Here is a 21,792-nt window from a genome sequence, read left to right as displayed (position 1 = left end):
GATACGCGCACAGCATTCCCTTATAAGGAGTTGTTTACCCGAGGGCGGCGGAGGGCTTTACCATTTCATAGCTGGAGGGGTGTTGTGTTGGAAGAAATCATTGAATAATTATAGTTTTTGTATTTTTTTTACTTTTTGACCCAAAGTGATGATGTTTTTTTTACCGAAAAGGTATTTATGAATGGGAATGGGCCTGGTTCTTGATAATTTACCTTGTTTTCGACTCGGTAAAACTATCAAGAACCAGACCTCGTTGGGATTAAATCACTAGTTGAAAACCTAGGGTTTGGATACTTTTTGAACATCATTAAACACAATGTCCACATATTTACATTAAACATCACGGTTTGAAGATAACGACCAGTAGGAAGCTTCCTTTAAAATATTATTTGCTGAGGTGCTGTAGTTTTTGGGAAATGAGTAAAATGGTAAAATAATGTCACAAAAAAATTATGAGGTTGCTGTGTACAACGTACGATGTCCTACGCGACTCTCCTAAAAACATTGCTCTGTGATTTTCATTTTTTTTACTGAAACACTTGACGACTAATGAACCTGAAATTTTTACTTTACTTATTTTCCATACATCTTCATCCACTGTGAGTAGGGATTCATGTCATTATAGCAAATATCTTGATCTACAAAAGTTAATCCTTTAATACAGAATGTACAAAATACTTCTTCAAGCATTGGCAGCCATCTTTGATGACAAACAAAAGACAAGTGTGTGCTGCACATGACTCTCAGCCAATGATACATGTATGACGCTCTTCATCACCGAGTGGACTTGTGGCGTCATTACATGCATGGAGTCTATTGGGCCTACACGTTTGTCAGGAGAAATAATTTGTAATTGGATTACAAAATCTGTAAAAATGTTTCTCAGACTGAAATATTTTTTAATCCCTTTGAAGGGAATTGTTTCTCAAAATGAGTCCAACAGTTGGAGTGCTTCTTATCTACTAATACTTTTTTTACTGTCATTAATCTCTGGCGTAACTACCAATGGTAATTCAAAACATTTTTAACGGAGTTTGGCAGTATTGGGTCCATAAAAACCGTAGTCATGAAATCATTCATCTCACAGCAGCTGTGTAAAAAGCACTCAGGGAGAAACCACAAAGAAATCAGTGCACTTATTTAATTGATTTGACATACTGTGCATATTTTGTGTATGTTGCTAACAGGGTCGCCATGTCAAGACAGGTCAACTGGCTGCCATCAAGGTCATGGATGTCACAGAGGTAGGTCATCTATTTTTATAAATAATAATAGTGTTTGAGATGTGATTGCCAGCTGTGTGTTAAAAGCTGTTGCTGCAAAAATTTCGCTAAGAGCAGAAACAAAATCTTGGTCTGTATATATAAGAACGCCATGTTGTACATTGTACTTTGGTTGAGACGGTTTACTGCTCAATTTTTGAAACTGTAAGTTGGTTGGGGGATACTGTCATAATAAGTGTTTTGGCATGGATTGTATGGCGTGTAGATCATGGCCCATTTTTATAGAGCTTCTTTACCAGGAAAGATTACTTTTAACTAGTGACTGCTAAGCAGAAGTGAGCAGGATACCAGTCACAGTTTGTACATTTGTCAAAGTAGTTTATATGGTAACCCTGGTTAGCATAATTTTGTTTTGTTGTGCTTCCAGAGATTTGTGAAATTTTGCCCATGACACTTTGTTTACAAAAAGAATTCATCTTACAAGTACATTTCCTGGCAGGCAAGATATGAAACTACATTTCTGTCAGTAGGCCCCTAACTGTTTCTCTGCAGTTTGTCATATCAAACTACTAACAGCTGGTCAATTTTTGAGATGTGTCCCCTATGACTTCAGTTCAGTTCAGTTGATTCTTCATCTAAAAAGATGGTAGAACAACTTTCAAAATATTCTCTGTGGAGCTTTATCTTGCCTTTAAGGACCAGGCTCAGTGGGTCTTGAACTTGTGATGTCATAAGTTGCCAGGTTCAAACAAAAACCCATACAGAAACACTCTCCCTATAGATGGTAAAACCAATACTCACTGACAATAACAAACTTCCTCCAAGGGTCACAGGTGACTGTTGACCTGAGTTGACCTCGCCGTGACCTCCCATTGTTTTGACTACCAGTTGGCTCATCAGTCATCAGGAGTTATGCTGCAAGGTCCTGGTACACAGTGTTTACTCACCAGTGAAAACAATGGCCGGCTTTTTTACTGCACTGGACAAATCCAGGTTTATGTATGAATCATGGGGTTTACATTGAGTACAATTGTTATTGCAGATTGTTTTAAAGGTGGCATACATGATTGATAGTGCAGACAGTGTTTATTTATTTATTTATTTATTTATTTATTTATTTATTTATTTATTTATTTATTTATTTATTTATTCTTTACCCTGGGGAAACCTCTCAGTAAAACACTGCCCAGCAACTACAAACACATTAACATTTTAAAATTGTATTAATATAAAAATATATTTATAATAACATATTGATTAATACTAAAAATAGAAAAACCAGCAACATTTAAATAAAGACTACGGATACGACAACAGCACAAAAACTTTACAATAAGCAAAATATAGGCTACAATAAAGACAAAGGTTAAAAATCTGGTCCAGCCAGGGAAAAACACCACATGCCCAATATATTAAAAACTCATGTTCATGTTTTGTGTCAGATAAACCACGTATGAAATAACAAAACTGAATATGTGGGCTTAATAATGTCATGTTAAAAATGAAGAAACTAAGGTCCCGTACTTTAAAACAAATTTCTAAATACCAGGCCTGGAATTACACGGAGGCCAAGGTCTATGTTGCCCCTTGTCTTGGCCTCGGTGCCCGTTCAAAATCTTCCATTCATATTAAGATTTTCCAATGGTAATGCCCTTTGCAAAATGCAAACGGCCTTGCCCTTTCTAAGATGAAATTCCAGGGCCTGTAATAAAAGACAAATTTTCACAAGACACTTTTTAAGTTTGATACAAGAATCCCGTGATGCAAAAAATTCCCACTCATTACTTTGTAATTTCAAAGCCTGCTATAGTGCAGAGGATCCAATTCACTTTCTTTAAAAGTCCAGACTTTAATTTTAAAACTCATTTAGGTGACAGAAAGGTTGCAAATGAAATGCTATCATTTTATTTTTCTTCAAACAGTGTGCCGTGTACACCATGTAGGCCCACTTTCCTAAAATATGGAACGCAGTTTCAATGTTCTTTCCTAAAAGCCAAGACTTGAATTCTGAAACCCATTGAGGTTAAAGAAGTGTTAAAATGCAATCGTTTCAGTTTTCAGTGCACCAACTTCGCTAAATTGTGGAACTCACTTTCATGACCCAATTTTTCAAGACTGACCCTAACCCCTGATATGATAATGTCTTGCAATTTCGGTAGAAAACAAGGAGATGGTACCGTTCGTTCAACCCTGCATGCACTCAAAGACCACATTATGTGTGGCATGTTAATTGTCAAGATGCACCAGGTATGCCGGGTGCATTATAAGTTTATGTGCAGTGTACACCTGTCTATAATATTCCGACCCTGTATACTTGGTGTACCATTGTGCTGAACATTGGCCTTCCCTTCTAGGAAATGATGATTAGTGCAGGAGGTATGCCATGTCTAAGGTACATGTACAGCTCGCTAACCAGGGTAGTGATCAATAATGGGTCATGCTAGCCTCGGCAGCTGCAATCGTATCCTAGGCCAGGAAACTGAAGGGTTCATTCCTGGTGAATAATGTGCCCTGTCCAGCTAAGGTAACGGAGGGTCTGTTGCGAACTACACATACTGTACATGAACATTGTAGTTTTTGTAGTTAAAGCCATTATACACTTTCGGAACAGAACAAAAAATAAAAGTTCACAGATTTACAAATAACTTACAGGGTTTACAGAAGGTAATGGTGAAAGACTTCTCGTAAAATATTATTCCATGAAATGCTTTACTTTTTGAGAAAACATTAAAACAATTATCAATTCTCGATATCGAGAATTACGGATTTATTGTAAACACATGTCATGACACGGCGAAATGTGCAGAAACAAGGGTGGGTTTTCTTGTTATTTTCTCCCGACTCCGATGACCGATTGAGCCTAAATTTTCACAGGTTTGTTATATAAGTTGTGATACACGAAGTGTGGGCCTTTGGACAATACTATTTACCAAAAGTGTCCAAGGGCTTTAAGTGCTGGTAATTGAATCATGTACATAGGAAGGAATCCTCCATGATTGAATGGAGGTATTCTCAAAAAGCAAGGAAGGGATGTTAGCCTATTGGGGGCTTGGAGAAACTAGTGAATGGAACTGGGCCCAATTTCATTCCTCTGCTTGTACCATAAAGCAAGGAATTGGCGCTTGTGGTGGCGGGGAATTCTGTGCTTACGTCAAGCGTATTTCACAGGTTAGGGGGGATTTTTGGCTTGTGCGCCTGCACACTTCATGCTACTACTAGTCATTCTACGCTTACACAGCTAGCACAGAAACTCAGCGGTAAGCAGAGCCATGGAATTTGGCGAGGAGACATGTAGGAACACAAGGCTTCTTGTTTCATGAAAATTACTGGGAAAACCTAAATTATGAGAACTGGGTCATGATATGTGATACTATTGTGAATAACCTGGTTAAAACATCTTTCTAACCAAAATGCATTTCATAAAAAATGTTTGCAACTCGACCGATCCAAGGCAACAAAGTCCCTTTAAAACTTTTCTACCAAATAAGAAATGAGCAGGATAGTTTCCAAAAATTAATCTCTTCTGGTATAAAGCAAAATTTTGTTGTGCTCAACAGGAAGTTTGGTAATCTTTAATTAATTAGCAATAGCATTTCCTTGGCATTGTGAGCTAAACTTTTCTCTTCGAAGTGATATAGAAATGAAAAAAGAACTAAGCTTTTATACCCTTAAATACATGTACAAGCTTTTTATCTTTCTGTCTAAGATTGTGTATTCCAATTACGTATTGCTTTTTCTGTGTGGACAAATTGCTGCTCTGGATTTTCGATGATAGGCCTAGATCAGAAAAGAAAAAAAAAGAATTAAAAAATTTGGAATGAAATTTTCACAGGTTAGTTTTGATGTTCAATGTATAAAAATACACAATAAATTATATAGGCTATAATACATGTAGGATCAAAGCAATCAAACGTTTAATAAACCCAAATGTAGGCCTACATAATTGTGCTCATGTTTTGTTTTCACAATCGGTGAATATTCAAATGATATGCACTGTACTGTGTCAAGGGATCCTCTTCTATGGTGACTCATCATCCATAAGAGAATAAACACTCGAACTGGGTAATCTATCCGATCATCAGGCTGGTCATTAGAGCTGTTTACATGCCTCCAGATCGACGACCCGTACACTGCGAGGGCAGTGTGATGGATCCATGGCCCTGCCATTTCAACAATCGCCCCATCTCCACCCCCCCCCCCCCCTCGATCTCCAAGAAAAAAAAAAGGGGTAAAATCATGACATTTTTATGCAATTAATTTGGTGGCAGTCTTTGAGCCCTTGGGATGCCCAGAAGGCAAGCTTGGTGATTCATGGGAAAGGGTTTGCACACGTACTTGATGTTTTTCAATTGTTTGCACTTAGTTGATGACGAAGCAATATGAGATCTGTGTTAAATGGGCTGGACGGAATTTGCTGAAGATTTTTTTTCAAAAGTAGAATTGAAGTAGAGTACTTTACATTTTGTATCTAGATGGCATACAAAGAAACAATTGTCTGGCAGATCTAATGAAAATTCCATATCGTTTAAAAAAAGATCAGACATTTTGGGATGCCCATTGGTAAAAGTAGCTATAAATAATTATGTTCTTCAGATATAAAGATATTATTTTACCACAGTGTGTCTGCAATATGATTATTTGATTTTGAACATAATATGTATGCTAAATAGATATGAATAGGTCCCTCTAAAATGCTGTCGCAAAATGTACTGTACTGTATTTAGTTGTTTTGATAGAAATCAACTGGTTACAAATCTACCAGAAAAAAACCCCACACACATTATGTCATATTACATTTTATAACACCCCTTACAAATATTCTGCCTTTTCATTGGTATAGAGCGCGTCACATGTTATGTCTTAGTTTTACTAGACGGCGGCCGTGTGATAGTGCATCGTTTGCCGTGTGATAGTGCATCGTTTGCTGTGTGATAGTCCGACGACTACCACACGGCGTGCAGTGCCCAGACGTCTTTTTACCCATCTCGAACCCTATCAGTTGTGCATCTGTGTATCTGAAACGCTAATACGAACGTCAGGTGTACAAAGATGATATTATTCTTCCATGGTTGGGGTGTTATAAAACAAATATTGACTGCTTTAACTCGTGTTATGGTTAAACCTCAGACTCCCTCGGTGATTCCCGGACCTTTCCATTTTCCCTCGGCTGCGCCTCGGGAAAATAGAACCCTCCGGGGATCACCTCGGGAGTCACAGTTTTAACCATAGCACTCAAAGCAGTCAATATTTGTATAATATGTACATGTATCTGTAATGTTTATGGCAGGCAAAACACATGTTTGGTCATATAAATATCAGATTCAAACAAAAAGGACTATTTTGGTTAAAGCCATTGGACCCTTTCGGTACAGAAAAAAAAGAAAAAAGTTCACAGATTTACAAATAATTTACAGGGTTTACAGAAGGTAATGGTGAAAGACTTCTCTTGAAATATTAGTCCATGAAATGCTTTACTTTTTGAGAAAACGGTAAAACAATATAAATTCTCGTTAGCGAGAATTACGGATTTGTTATAAACACATGTCATGACACGGCGAAACGCGCGAAAACAGGAGTGGGTTTTCCCGTTATTTTCTCCCGACTCCGATGTCCGATTGAGCCTAAATTTTCACAGGATTGTTATTTTATATATATAAGTTGTGATACACGAAGTGTGGGACTTGGACAATACTGTTTACCGAAAGTGTATAATAGCTTTTAAGATCACAGTATTTAAAATATTTTATAGGGTTGCAGATTCAGATGACAAACAAATTTTCTTGAATATGACATCATCATCTCAAAAAGAAATATTTCACAGAAAAAAAATTGTTTTAGTTTGAACTTTAAAACAATGTGTTTTTTATCAAATAAGGAAACTTACTGGGTAGGCCTAAAAATCTTGAATAACTCCTTTCATTTCAAATCAATTTCCTCTTTGATCGATCACTTTTAAGCTCATTCCACGCCAACGTGTACTTTTTCGAGAATAAAAATAGCACAAGTCATTATTTTGTTTTCTTCTGGCATGAATCCAGATGTAGAAAAAGTAAGCTGCCCTTTCCAGAGTTGAAACTTCGGTCATTTCTTGAAGATCTCACTGTGTGTGTGGGATGCCGAAAAATATTCATGTGGACAAAAACATGAATTTGTTTTTGAAATTGGATTATAATTTGGTTAAAATCCGCAGAACCCAGAAAAGTACTGAGTATACAGTACTTAAATGATGAAAGGGCAACACCCAAATAATATTCTCAATCGCGATGCAAAAACTAAAATAAAACTGGATTGTCTGTTGTATAAAGGGTCAGTGATCTGAAATCTGTGTGCCCACTCCATTTGTAAACACTAGATTCAGAAAGGTGGATCCAAGCTGAATCTGATCCTGCAATGTGGATAAGGAGCTATCGCTACCTGGGGTAGTTTAAAAAAAAAAAAAAAAAAGAGGATCTGACCGGCGGTTCAAGATCATGCAATCCACATTTTAAGGATGTGATTTTGAGGGTTGATGCTCATTGGCAAATCAAATGATGTGGCTCAAAATGCAGCTGCTCCCACAGACACCCGGCTAAACTTGGATTGATTTGACTTTCTTGTGAAAAATACTGTTACAGTTTTTCTGCTGTTTGTTTTCCAACGCACAATATCCACCGTAATTAGTACATCGTATACAAGAGAAACGAAACTTATAAAAATTATTGTATCTTTATAATTACAATTGACTATAAATCAGCATTACATTGACCAAAAAAAAACCCAACAATTTATGACCCTACCTTTTTGTATTAAAGAATTAAATTAAATTCAATTCATCTTTATTAGATTCCCAAAGGGTAACTCAAATGCTTGCAAGAATTAGTATACATTTTACATCACATACATATTGTACAGGTAGAGCTACTGTAAGAGCAATAATGGTATCATTCTTAAACACCTACCTGAGCGGAATGTTTTCAACAGAAATGGTATTTTTACTTGTTTATAATGCACTTGTTCACCATTTTAATGTTATTTTGATATGTGTACACTTCTGAATTTTTCGTAATTATCGATTAAAAAATCAGGCCCCAACCAAAAGGTTTTGAAAAACTAAAAACACTTCTGCCGTTGACGGTGTGCGTCAAAGGACAATGCCGCTGACGTCATCTCTGGGAGCTTACTTTGTTATGCCTCCACGCTGCAACAAAGCGGCTTTACAAATTGGAGCTCCCAGAGATGACGTTTTGAGAGTGATTACGTAACAGGACTTTTCGCAAATCTCTCAGAAAAGCGCTGGATAAGGGCATTCAAAATGATTGTTTTTTTACACAATTGAAATCTATTTATAGTCATATGACTCAATTTCCTTATTCATTGAAAACATTTTAAGTGAAATTCAGCAAAGTTTACGACTTGACATTTTCGTTCTAGCAGGTCTTTAAAAATGGCCAGCCTTCCTCTGTGGTTGCACTATCTATTATATCGCTTTAATCCAATCTTCGTGCACACCAGTAGCTGGGGTTATATTTGATTAGACATAAATCTGTCTCGAAGGAAGATGCGGGGTAATAATGTAATTTACTGCATCGATCAGTTGGCCAGACGTGGCAAATTAATTCAGTGCTTTTGGTCCATCAGTGTGTTGGTATGTGTGCATTGGTTCTGTGCACTGAAGAATTAGGTCAGTGATAATCAAAGAAAAACTTGACGGTGACGTGGTTGGGTTTTGTATTATGTAGGAAAGGATATTCATTCAAATCATCCGAGTTTTCAACCAATTACATTGTTCAAGTTGCAATCTTGCTGAAAACTTCATTAAATTTATTTTAAAAATCACTGGATATACAGTTCTCTAATTTTGGTTGTTGTCGTTGTTGTTCCTGTTGGTTTTTTAAATGATTTATAACAATTGCATCAGGGATAAATCTTATCACGTCATGGTTAAAGGCAGTGGACACTATTGGTAATTACTCAAAATAATTATTAGCATAAAAGTGACGAGTAATGGGGAGAGGTTGATGGTATAAAACATTGTGAGAAACGGCTCCCTCTGAAGTGCCATAGTTTTCGAGAAAGAAGTAATTTTCCACGAATTTGATTTCAAGACCTCAAGTTTAGAACTTGAGGTCTCGAAATCAACCATCTAAACGCACACAACTTCGTGTGACAAGGGTGTTTTTTTCTTTCATTATTATCTCACAAGTTCGATGACCGATTGAGCTCAAATTTTCACAGGGTTGTTATTTTGTGCATATGTTGAGATACACCAACTGTGAAGGCTAGTCTTTGACAATTACCAATAGTGTCCACTGCCTTTAATACTCTGTTCACACAGAGTTGATGCTTTTCCAGGGATTTTGTTTGTTTCCCCACCAAATTCAAGCAATGTAGGTATGTGCATTCAGATATATTTTACATATTTGTGTTCTAAATTGTAAATTGTTGTTCTTTGTCTCAATGCAAAGTGCATGTCTTTAGGGTCCATTGCATACAAGCTCTGCTTCTAAAATTTGATTCTTTAAACTGATCACTCTTGAGTGATAATGTCTTTTACTTTTGATTTTTAATTTGTTTTGATACTGTGGAAAATAAATGAAATTTGAACGTTGAACCTCAAGTATGAAGGTGAAGATGGTAACAACTGCAAAATGTCAAAGATAGTTTTGACAACCAATAAAATACTCCCCGCTGAGTCTACAGACATTGATGTATTGGTATCAGTTAATTGCATGTTAGCGTTTTACCTTGGAAGATTTTTGAGATACTTTGGCTTGTCAGCAGACTTACATTTTGGGCTCTCCCTAGAGATGCACATGCTAGCGTATTGATCGATATGCCCGATATGCGATAAGGGCAAAACAAAACACTTCTTTTTTATCTTTTTCAACAGTTTTACATCAAGTAAAAACCATATAAAATGCTCCAGATTGCACAGTAGAGGTTTTAAAAACAGTAGATGTCTTTTAAAAAACACAGTGGAGGTTTTAAAAACACAGCAGGAGGTTTAAACACCAAGATAGAAAACTTTTCGGAGACCTTGTTTTCAGTACAGCGTTCTTTGGTCAAACTTCAAAAATTTGGGTCCTGAATGCCCACAGTTTTTAAATAAACTGCAGAGAACCCTGTAAGGGACCGAGCCAAAGGTGGGATCCATTAACAGCGGCCAGCCACCAACCTATGAATGTTAGAATTTAAAATAGAACTGTCTTGTGTGGTTTTGCGATCATACACTATGCTTCGTTTTTGAATGGGCAAGGGCACTAAGGCATTTTCTACTTAGGAAAGGGCACCCTATGAGGAAATATTAATTTCTACTGGAGCATTTCAAGGGCACCAAGGCAATGACCAGGTGGCACGGAGGCGATCGCCTTTGTTGCCTCCGTGGTATTAGGCCTGATACAATGTACATTAATGGCTGAACTATCTTAAAGGTCTACATGAAGAGAATTGTTTACTTGATTAGAAGTTTTCAAACTTTTCCAGTTATGATTAACAAACTACATGTAACTGTTTTTTGTTTTTGTTTACAACTGTTTTTGTGTGTAGGATTTTGGGGTAAGAAACCATCCAAGTATTTTTTAGTTTGCTGATGCCTTAGGCCTACATTTTCTGCATGTAAAAATAACAACCATCCCATTTTTTCTTCTTTTTTTGTTATTGCAGGAAGAGGAAGAAGAAATAAAGCTGGAAATAAATGTTCTTAAAAAGGTAAGAAATATAATACTACAAAGGGAACAAACTTCATATTAAACAGTTCAAATTCACTGAAAATATTAATTATCAATAGGTTTCGTTCTAACCAAAGTTTTAGGTTTATTAAAGGCACTGGACAATTGGTAAGTTCTCAAAAATGTCTGGTAATCGTAATTTTGGTATGGCTTAGCTACTTTCTGTGCTTAATAAAAAGCAACTCTATGAAATTTGGGCCTGGTCTTTGACAATAACCAAAAGTATACAATGCCTTTAAATGTGAAGGTCAAATTCAGAGCTGACGGGAATACAAAACACCTTGAATTTCCTGCAGTTCATCAAGAGATAATAAAAGATAAACTGATACGCAGGAAGTACAGTGTGTACGCAGGGATCAAGTTCATCCAATGAGGGCAATGGCGTGGGAATAATTCCATAGAGGGAAAAAAGGGCTTTACAGATCAGTCGTAGCTGTGCTTTCACTGTCGTCATTGGTTTTTTTTCCCCAGAGCAAATAATTATACTTTATGACAGGGATGATAAGTTTTACATGATAAGTTTTACACTAGTTGTTCTAAGAATTGTTCTTGTATAAACACCGATGTGTGTTAGCACTGTATACTCAGTACTTTCCCAAGTTCTGTGAACAAAATTACAGGCATATAACTCGGGTGGGATTCGAACCCAAGACCTTTGCAATTCTAGAGCAGTGTCATACCAACTACATGTAGACCACCAAAATTGCTCGGTAGCTAGATAAGAGGCAGTTCAAATCCTATGTTTTAGCAGCGAGTACTGCAAACGACTTAAATATACTAGTTAGTTACATGTATAGTCACTAATAGGAGGGTGTACTTTGGTAATAACTCCAGGCTAATGGCCTTAGACATTTTACTAGTATACCACTGTAGTAAGAAGCAGTGCAGCATTTTATTAGAGTCCCCGCCCCCCTTTTTTGGGGTGTCTGCATGGATTTTGTTACTCTTTTTTACCAACCCAATAATAGATTTTAAAACCATTAATTGTCAACTAATCGAAAATCACTGGTTGTTTTAAATTTTTAAAAAGGAATGGCAGCCATTTTGAAAATAAAATAATAAAACCAAGCTTCCTCTTTTTTTATCAACTTGGATGCAAACAATGATTTCTTCTTTACTCTTTTTGGGAAATGATTCCCTCCAAAGGAATGTGGTTTAAGAGAAAGGGATTCAAAAACAATCAATCTGAGAAACATTTCAGCAAAAATAAAAACCTGTTAATAAAAGCACTGGCCTCAAGCCTGTGGTCCAGTGTTAATTTTGAGCCCTGCATGTTTCACCATGAATGCTCTATAGTCTACTAGTATTTCAAACACTATATTTTTGTATGCACTATACAGGAACATGGATTGAAAAAACATGCTCTCAGTTTTCAAGTCGGAGTTACAGAGTTTCCTTTTTATTGAGTAACCATAGCAACCAAAGTCAACACCGGAAATGACCTGTCTCATCTGTAGATTGTTTCCTGTCCTTTCTAGAAACAAATAAATTAAAGGACAAAAGGGCACATTGTTAGTCATTAAAAACTTAATGAACTGCATACACAATGTTAGTAGTTGGCTTGTTGTCGTTCGTGTATAGTTTGTTTGGATTTCATTAAGTGCTTTTGCATATTGGCATGATTGTGGAGCTCCTGATAAATGGAGTTTACTGTTCCCGATTGGTTTTTAGACTACTTGTGGGGAGCAAAGAAACGTTCTTTTACAAAATAAACATTTATTTTGTGACATATTTTTCTTTCTTTCTATAGTATTTATTTATTTGTTTTGGTTCTAGTGGAGTTAAATTCAATTCTTTTGCCATTAATTATTCAAACAAACATAATGTGGAAAAGTAGGGTACAAGAATACATGCAAATTTTGAACATTTGAAAGCAAGATCAAACTTGCTGATTTCTGAAGAAAACAAAATAATAATACATTAAAAAACAGGCTTAGTGTTAAAATAAGTGTTAAAAACTGTTGACGGTCAGTGCTTGTACGCACTGTTATGTGCATTAAAGTTTATGAAAAATAGGTCAGAATTAACCAAAGAGTTTACAACTTTTTACTGAAGTACTGATGTACTGATGAAGTCTGATGTACTGAAAAAGAGGAATACACATCCCATACATAATGAGGAATACACATCCCATACATGTATGTAGGTGCAGCGACAGAAGACATGACCCCCTCCAAACTTTGTTAGAGGTAGAGGTCGGATTTAACCCAATGACCTTTAATGTTAAATTTGCATCAGGGATAGAGAATATTAAGAATATTAATTTGATTTTTACCCGTACACCAATCTGTCTTAGCACTGTGAATTTTTTTCACAGGACTCGGGGAAACTACTGAGCATACAGTGCTAATACAGTGTGTGTATGTATGTAGGCAAAAAACAAAAGTAATAACCAATGACCTGTTTGTGTTTTTACTCTTTTTCTTGTGAAGTATTCACATCACAGGAATATTGCCACATACTACGGAGCATTCATCAAAAAAGGTATACGCAACACGGACGACCAGCTATGGGTATGTACAATGTACACACTGTTTCCCTAGTTCCTGAAATTAACCACAATATTCAAGATCTGCTAAGGCAGAACATGATCTTGATCTTGAGGAAACATGATCTTGAGGAAACATTATGTAAAAGTGAAACATCAGGGGAAAAAATTAAACGGCTACTTGAGCGGAATGTTTTAACGGAAATGCAATATTAATTTTGTTTATAATGCATTTGTTCGCCATTTAAATGTAATTTTGTAAAAAAGCTGCAAGGAAGTAACAATTTTGCTACATGTAGTCTTTGTCTCGTCTTTTTCTCAAAATAAAATAGCGCATGACAAAAATGTATTGCATTTCTGTTGCTTTTTTGTTGCTAGAATTACCCCCCCCCCCCCAAGACCTGTTTCCACATGCAGAATATAACCATGATAACATTCATAATGACTTGCATTACAAACACAATGTATGAATGGAAGAAAACCAATCAAACTTTCAGTTTAAAACTTGGTTGTCCTGAAACACAATTCTGCACATTAATTGTTTACACCCTTTCTATGGTAACTTATCATAACGTCTTCACAAGCCCTGAAATTTAATCTTGAAGGCGCACAGCAATTCTTTCTGGTAAGGGGCACTTACTTCTATGACGAAAATGTAAATTTGTATTGGACCTTTGCAAAGGGCACCACAGCAAAAGCACAGGGCACCACAGCAGTTTCGGTGGATGCCATGGGTTATTTCGAGAACTGACTGAGAATTTTAAATGAACATACACAGCACCACAGCAATTCCCGCTGGTTATTTCGAAGCCTGTCCTCATCAGTTTCCTGGTTTGTTTTCTTCCTCTTGTTTGTAGCTTGTGATGGAGTTTTGCGGGGCTGGTTCAGTGACTGATCTCGTCAAGGCCACCAAGGGGAATGCATTGAAGGAGGAATGGATAGCTTACATCTGCAGGGAGATACTGAGGGTAAGTCTTGGGCCCTTTCTGAATTACTGTAGTGGCTGCGATTACATTCATACCTGGGACATTTATTATTTCTGATTGGCCAAGAGGCGACTATTTGGCAATGTTTATGAAGTGAAACTAATACTGTTAAAATATGAGAGAAATGTTTCACAGAGAAAATGGTTCTAGTGGGAACTGACTGAAATGAAACAAATAACATGTTTTCTTCCTAACTAATATACATGTGTACCTTTAATGCAATTGAGAATGAAAGCCAAGAGTTGCATCGAGGCTAATGAGGTCATTGCCTCCGTTGCATTGGTGCCAGGGTGGCCTTGGTGCCCCTTCAAAATGCATAACTGCCAACTCTCCCTGATAGTGATACTGCAGAAAGTTCCCTGAAAATGAAACAATCTTTCAATGTTCTGATGAGCAAATTGGCAATCTCCCTCGTTATGGAAACCCTTTCAATTCTAAATATCTCTAAAATGCTAAATTTGCATCAGAGATAAAGCGTTTTTTTGTTAACCCTTACACCGATGTGTGTTAGCGCTGTCTTCTGAGTACCCAAAGTTCTTTAAAAAAATCACAGGCATATTACTCGAGTGGGATTCAAACCCATGACCTTTGCATTTCTGGAGCAGATGTCTTACCAACTAGACCACCAAGAATGCCCTGTAGCTACATGTAGAGGTAGTTCGAATCCTGTATTTTTTTAGCAGCCGGTAATCCCAACCATTTAATATTGATGCTCAAATTGCTTTGGGGATTGCACAATGCACGATGCCCTGATTGCACAATGCAAAATGTTGACAGCTCTTCAAAATGTCATACAGACATTCTCTTTTTCTAATCAAGTTACTATTTCCCGAATGTGTAAATACATGCACCTAGGAAACGTACAAAGAGTTCACTCAAACACGTTGACTCCAAAAGCCTTTTGTCGTTGTGTACTCATGACATTTGGCATTAAAACGACTGGAGAATTGTGGTTATAAATCACACATTGTGGAGCCCTTGCAATCGAGCATTTCCCAGGGGTGGTGGCACTGGTGGAAAAGAAGTCTACATGAAGAAATTTCAGATCCTTCTCATATTGCGTTGATGGGATAGCATTATGGTGCCGTGGATTTGGGGGGGGGGGGGCTCATTGGGTGCGAATGCGGTGTGGCGGCATATTTTCTACGACTGGATAAAGTTAAATGAAACCTGTATACACATTTCTTTTTGAATGATCTCAGGGGTGAGAAGAGATTTTGGTGCAGGAGGTTATGTTTAAATTCCTTCCACCACCCTGTCAAATGTAGAAATTATCTGGGCCTAATTTTATATTTAAAAACTTGCTAAGCACAGAATATTATTGCTTAGCAGAAAGGGGTTATCAGCCCAAATTAAATGAAGTTTGCATTGTTGTGGCTGGTGCCCGACTAAATTTTTGCTTGGCAAAGACATTTGTCTAGCAGTTTTTTCTGCTTGTGGCCCAGGAGCAACAGGCGTTAATGTGAAATTTGCAATGAACAAAACCTCAACCACACCTTTAAAAAATTACCTGGGGTCACTATCAAGTGGGCCAGCCAATTTCCACTATCAGACAGCTAAAGGTTCCAAAGTTTATCTTAATCCATGGGGTAAAATAAGATAAGTAGACATGAAAATATGCCATGATTGTTTACAGTGATGAGGGTCATGATGTATAGCTAGTGAAAATGTTATCACGCTTTTAAGGTCAATTGTCAAACTATTATTAGTAATATTTTTATTTCAATGTTGCCATGATAATACAAACATGTACATATACATACTGATGAACCAGAGAAGTAGTTTATAACAACTTACTTGGAAGTTGGATAAATATTAACAAAACAGGACAACATTTAAAGGCATAGGGTGAAGCAATGGTTTTTGTTCTAATGTACGGACAGACACTACATCAAACAAATACACCAACAGACTAACAACACTGACTAATATTGAACTATTGACAACAAATCATTTAAATTTATGTCATAGCTTTCACTACAAAGAAGTACTATACGTATGGAAATGAGCTTCATTTGTTTTAAACCAAATTTTACAAAGTAAAGTGCAAATCTTATGGAATTGCCGAGTTCATGAAGTAGTACCACATTGGACAAGATTTCAATATTTCTAAACAAGCATGTTGTACAATGTAGGCCTACATAGTTAGTTTTACATCATAATAAGCAGTTGTTATTGTACTGTAGTACATGTTCACAGAGACTGTATACATGTGCCCGGTAATGATGTAAACATGTTGCTATCCCACTCAAATTCAGGTTCAAGCCTCGCTCTAGTTAATTTGTCTTCCTTTAACCCCAAATTAGCTGAAATTTACGCAGTCACTTTCCCTTGTGGTTTTATTAAATGAAGTTGTGAAAGGTGGCAACCATTGAACAATAAAACTGTTTTTTTTTAAATTTCCTTATCAAATATTAGGCTTCTTAATCCGACCACATGGTAGTAATATCAAAACAAGATAGTACAATGAGCAGGATGTGAGAAAGGGTTCAATAGCTTTGTTTCATTTGCCTTCTGGCATTGTGTCAACTTTAATACTTGGAAGTCTCGGCTATAGGTGTGCTGTCCAGGGAAAGTAACAATGAAAGTTAAAAGGAGTGTTGGTTTTTGAAAAGAGTTACTGCAGGGAAAGCCAATGGCTTGGCGTTTGCCTTTAGAAATGTACAGAAAGTCTTTTATCTGGATTTTTTTTTCTTTTTTCGTTCTGCTGGTATGAAATTAGGCCATGTGTTGCAGAACTTATAACTTTCTTTTTAAATGCAGTGTGAAACTTTCCAACTCACTTTACAAATTCAAGACAGTCTAAAAACTCATCCCTGTAGAGAAGCATTTTGTTAATTTTCTTTTTCTTATTTTGTTATGCTACTTTCATTGCTTGTTGGTTGGTTTTTTGTAGGGCAGCGCCGTATGCGGCGGATACTGGCACTTAAATAATAAAAATTTCCATTGTTGTTATATTATTAATTATTATCTAAAACTTGTTAGACTGCAAGCTAATAAACTGTTCATTTTGTTGCTACCAGTTTCTTTACATCTCTGCAAGTTGAGTGTCCAGCAGTACTGCGACTCAAGTTTGATCTTGGCTCTTATTTACACAAGGTTGTATGTTGTGCATGATATTCACAGACTATACAGTTCACTTTGTGCAACTGTCAACAGTGTCATACAATGTACACACACACTCAACGCTCAAGGAGGAAGAAAATGTATAAGGTTTGCAGGGGTCAATGACAGTGAGTTACTGTGCATAGCCTTTAGCCATAAACCCACATTAGGAGAACCTTTGCCAACAACTCATTATAATGTGTAGGCCTATTATACTGCCATTTGATAATAACATAGGGAATGTACATTGTTGGTGTAGCAGCAATTCTGTACATTGGTTGTACAAATGCTGTAGTGTACATGTAGGGTTTTGTAAATGCACCTGGTGGGGAAGTAAACTACAGTACATTTTATGATGTACATGTACCATATTGATGCGCTACATTTGTACAATGTATAGTACATGTACTCTCTAGTTTTGAAAGCAAAGAATGCTTTATGGTTCAATGTTATGTACGTATAGGCCTGCGCAATTCATTTTATGCGATAGCAAAACTTACTTGCTCACCTGTCTAGTCCATAATGTTTTGTTTGTCCAATAGGCCTAATTGTTTATGCAGTGTCAAGGATATTGCTGGGCCCAATTTCATAAAGCCCATCCAGGCTTTATGAAATTGGGCATAGAGGTAATCACCTCCGTTGCCTCCATGAAGTATCAGGCTTGAAGATCCAAAGTAGGACAAGTCAAAATCATCCTTTGTCAAAATCATCATCACCAGGGCCCACTTTCATGGAGAAGCTTTAAAGCATAAAATACTGCTTGACATGTCTACCGTTGAATCATTCGGCCATACAGCGGATCATTTACCATGCAGGGTCGTATCATAATCAGTGGCACATCACACTTCTATCATTTGTTGATCTTCCGTACTCTCAGAATAACTGAAGCGGGAGGTGAGAAGGTCAATGTTAATAGTCTTATCGCTGGCAAGTCACTAATGCTGTGCTGCTTGCAGAGTGGATTGTTCCATTAGTCTGGGCTGGCAATATGGTGACTGCACTATATTCCGACACCCTTATGTTCCCACAACCCTACATTATGTTCAAACAATCATCGTGATCCAGTGGTTCGTCTGCAGGATTTGCAGTTACAAGGTTCTGGGTTCAAGTGTTATCCTCTACTAGTAGCGGAATCAAAATTTCGTGATTTTTGCAGTTCATATTCATACATAGATGTTGTTTGTGTGAGAGAGATTAGCTTCCACATTTTCTGTGAAATCTTAAAAAACGCTTCTTGAAATGAAATTTTACCCGAGTTGCATACATGAAGGCCTATTTTCTGTGATGTGTCTAAAAAAATACCACTTTTTAAAAAGGAAGTCACAGATTTGTACAGAATATTCGCATAGGATTTTAAAAGCAACCAAACGGTTACAAAAACCCAAGGTATTTTTTTGCCTTAAAAATTCCTTGATGTAGTACATTTTATGTGTGCAGTTCATGTTCATCAGGTTTAGCTGTGTGTATACAAGTATATGATTTGACATTCCTGTAATTGTGTCATGTCTCCTGCATTATATGGATAATATGTCCAGCATCTCACTGCCTGAGGGATGTCATTAGCAATGCACAGTGACAGTAGCATCATTTCCAGTCTTTAGTCATGTAGGTCGAGCGTGAAGCAGTTACATGTACATTGTACCACGGAGGGCAATGGGACGAAGGGATTGCATGTGTGTCTAAGCTACTACACACTAACTCACTGTGTGGCTTCTTGAAGTCGGGAGTTGATGGCTGGAGGGCCTACTAGAGCTGGTGGAGTTAATGAAGCAGATTGGAGGGGGGGGGGGGGGAGGGTAGCGCTGTTGTCTACATCTTCCTCTATGCCTACATGTATATGTCGTAGTACTGCATGGGGGATTTTTTCTTTTTTAAGGGTTCTACTCTGGCAAATTATTGTCGCATGCAGTGAGGACGTGTGTGTGATTATTAAACATGCATGTTTGCATAGTGGGGGTGGAATGTCCTGTACTGGAAAAACTCTCCTTAAGTGTATATTCATTGCTCGCATGATCATGGAACATTATTACATGTATGTGGTACAAATTTAACCGTACATGTATATCAGGTACTCGTTTACATACATGTAGTGCAATGTGTATGCACACGTGTACCCTCTGAATGACATTGATCGAGAGCAAACTTAAGGGCCATGTACTTTGTGCTGTAGTGTACAAAATGTAGATGTTCAGTGCCTAGTGCACTTTAAATTTTGCATTAAAGTAAAATTTGACTTGTGATACCCTTTGAGTCTAATACGATGAGTATGTGTGTGTACTATTCATGTACTTAATGGAGTACATGTAATGTATTTCATTACATGTAGCTTGCCCAGGTCGACCCAGATGTGTCATCGGGGTGAGATCCTGACAAGAGAAATAGACCTTATGCATGTGACGTAATGTTAGTAGGGCGCCCTCGCCTAGATGTCAAAAGGAGGTTGTTCATTGGCCAGCGTTATGCGCCGCACATGCAAATTTGTGCGTGTCTATTGTTTCATTATCAGTTTATCTCTAAGATGGTGGCTGGATGTTGAACGCCAACTTCCCCTGGCATTTGTACCAATGCGTCCTAGGACAGCCGACTGGAAGTACTTTAGTTGTGTGCATATCTTCTGAAACTCTGAGTTGAATAAAAAGATCCCAAATTTATTATTCTCGTGATTCGATGTAAAACTGCAACATTAAGTTATTTTACAAGCTTGGGTTAATACAATAGTACACCTTCTTCTGACAAAAACAACATCAACTAAATACTCACATCAAAGTCATGCATTGGACGTTTTTTAATAACTAATTTTTCAATTATTTTCTTTTCTTCCAGGGTCTAAGCCATCTCCATGCCAACCATGTTATCCACAGAGACATAAAAGGACAAAATGTGTTGCTGACAGAGGACGCTGAGGTCAAACTAGGTCAGTCTGTTTCATAAAAATTTGTTAATTATTATTTCCTTAAAATTAATGTATCCTAAATCCTTCTCCTCCAAGTTGAATAATCCTTTTCCATAAACTTCTAAGGGGTATTTGTAATTAAATAAATTATATTGAAAGTGAAGAGAAAGTTTGGCAATAAATAGAAAAATTAACGTTATTGTTTATCATTCTGTTTGACGGCCAACAGACAACAAATAACACACATTTTTAAACTATTTCCTTAACAGTTGACTTTGGAGTGAGTGCTCAGTTGGACAAGACTATCGGTCGTAGAAACACCTTCATTGGTACCCCGTATTGGATGGCACCGGAGGTCATTGCGTGTGACGAGAATCCTGATGCCACATACGATAACCGTAGCGATCTGTGGTCGCTAGGGATCACTGCGTTGGAGATGGCAGAGGGACAACCACGTAAGTTTGGTCCGACTCTCATGGGGGCGTGTTCTTAAAAAAATGTTGACTTGCGTGCCAATCAGAAAGGTATATACCCCTTGCATATATGTCACATTCTCAAAAAGCGCCACCCCTAAGGTCAAAAGGAGGCAGATTATTGGACGATAGCTGTTCTTTGCGAGTAAAACGTGTGTGCGAAACCTCAGTGTACACCTGGTAGCGTTTTGCATTATGCAAGGGTCTATTGATTTCCATAGACTCCTCACACATTGTGGAACGCACCTCCGACCAATGTGGGTCCACCATTTCCATCATTTTGGAAGTCAAATCTCAAGTGCATGTTTGTGCATGGTTTTGACTCCAATAATGAGCAAAATTTTGCTCACTCACAATTGTTGTATGCAGTTTATTTGGTGAGTGTGCAGTTTGTGATAATTGCAGGATGCATTTGGCAACTTGCAAGCATTTGTTAACACACTCAAACTTTGTTCTCTCTTTGTTACAGCCCTTTGTGATATGCACCCCATGAGGGCGCTCTTTCTAATCCCTAGAAACCCACCACCCAGGATGAAGAGCAAGAAATGGTAAGATCATAAAAATTTGCATATTAATATATATTATTATATAACTTGCTTTCTGTTTTTCTAAAAGGAATACATATGTACAGCAGTGTAAATTTCTTTATTAAAAGCGTTCCAATTTGTGTTTGTCTATTTTTGAATTGGTGTTTATATTGGGTTTACAAGCCCTAAACTCAGTGCTGTCTGGAGCATTCTACATGTATATGGATGATTTATGTGAATTTGTTGTGAAATAAAAATAGTTTTCAATTTCCCCCCCCCCCATGTGTATCAACTGCCATTTGCAGGTGTTGGCGCGCAACTTGCGTATAACAGCTCGATGTATTGTTGGATGCAGCAAAAGTCCGGTTCATACTTCCTGCGAAGCAAATT

General features: G+C 37.3%; 1 protein-coding gene across 4 annotated transcripts in view; it reads left to right on the top strand.

Annotated features, from left to right (window-relative positions):
- LOC139945579 (mitogen-activated protein kinase kinase kinase kinase 4-like) overlaps positions 1–21,792 on the top strand; it is a 60,746-nt gene that overhangs the window by 8,297 nt on the left and 30,657 nt on the right. For all 4 annotated transcript variants that reach the window (XM_071942975.1, XM_071942976.1, XM_071942973.1 and 1 more), the window contains exons 3-9: positions 1,188–1,244; positions 10,866–10,910; positions 13,363–13,443; positions 14,276–14,386; positions 20,333–20,423; positions 20,672–20,857; positions 21,345–21,423. In XM_071942975.1, the coding sequence (XP_071799076.1) occupies positions 1,188–1,244; positions 10,866–10,910; positions 13,363–13,443; positions 14,276–14,386; positions 20,333–20,423; positions 20,672–20,857; positions 21,345–21,423 (650 nt within the window). The remainder of the gene's footprint in view (positions 1–1,187; positions 1,245–10,865; positions 10,911–13,362; positions 13,444–14,275; positions 14,387–20,332; positions 20,424–20,671; positions 20,858–21,344; positions 21,424–21,792) is intronic.

This window comes from Asterias amurensis, chromosome 12 (assembly GCF_032118995.1).
Source record: "Asterias amurensis chromosome 12, ASM3211899v1".
Lineage (NCBI taxonomy): Eukaryota > Metazoa > Echinodermata > Asteroidea > Forcipulatida > Asteriidae > Asterias > Asterias amurensis.
Note: the sequence above shows the minus strand (reverse complement) of the source record. Positions and strands in the feature narration are given on the sequence as shown.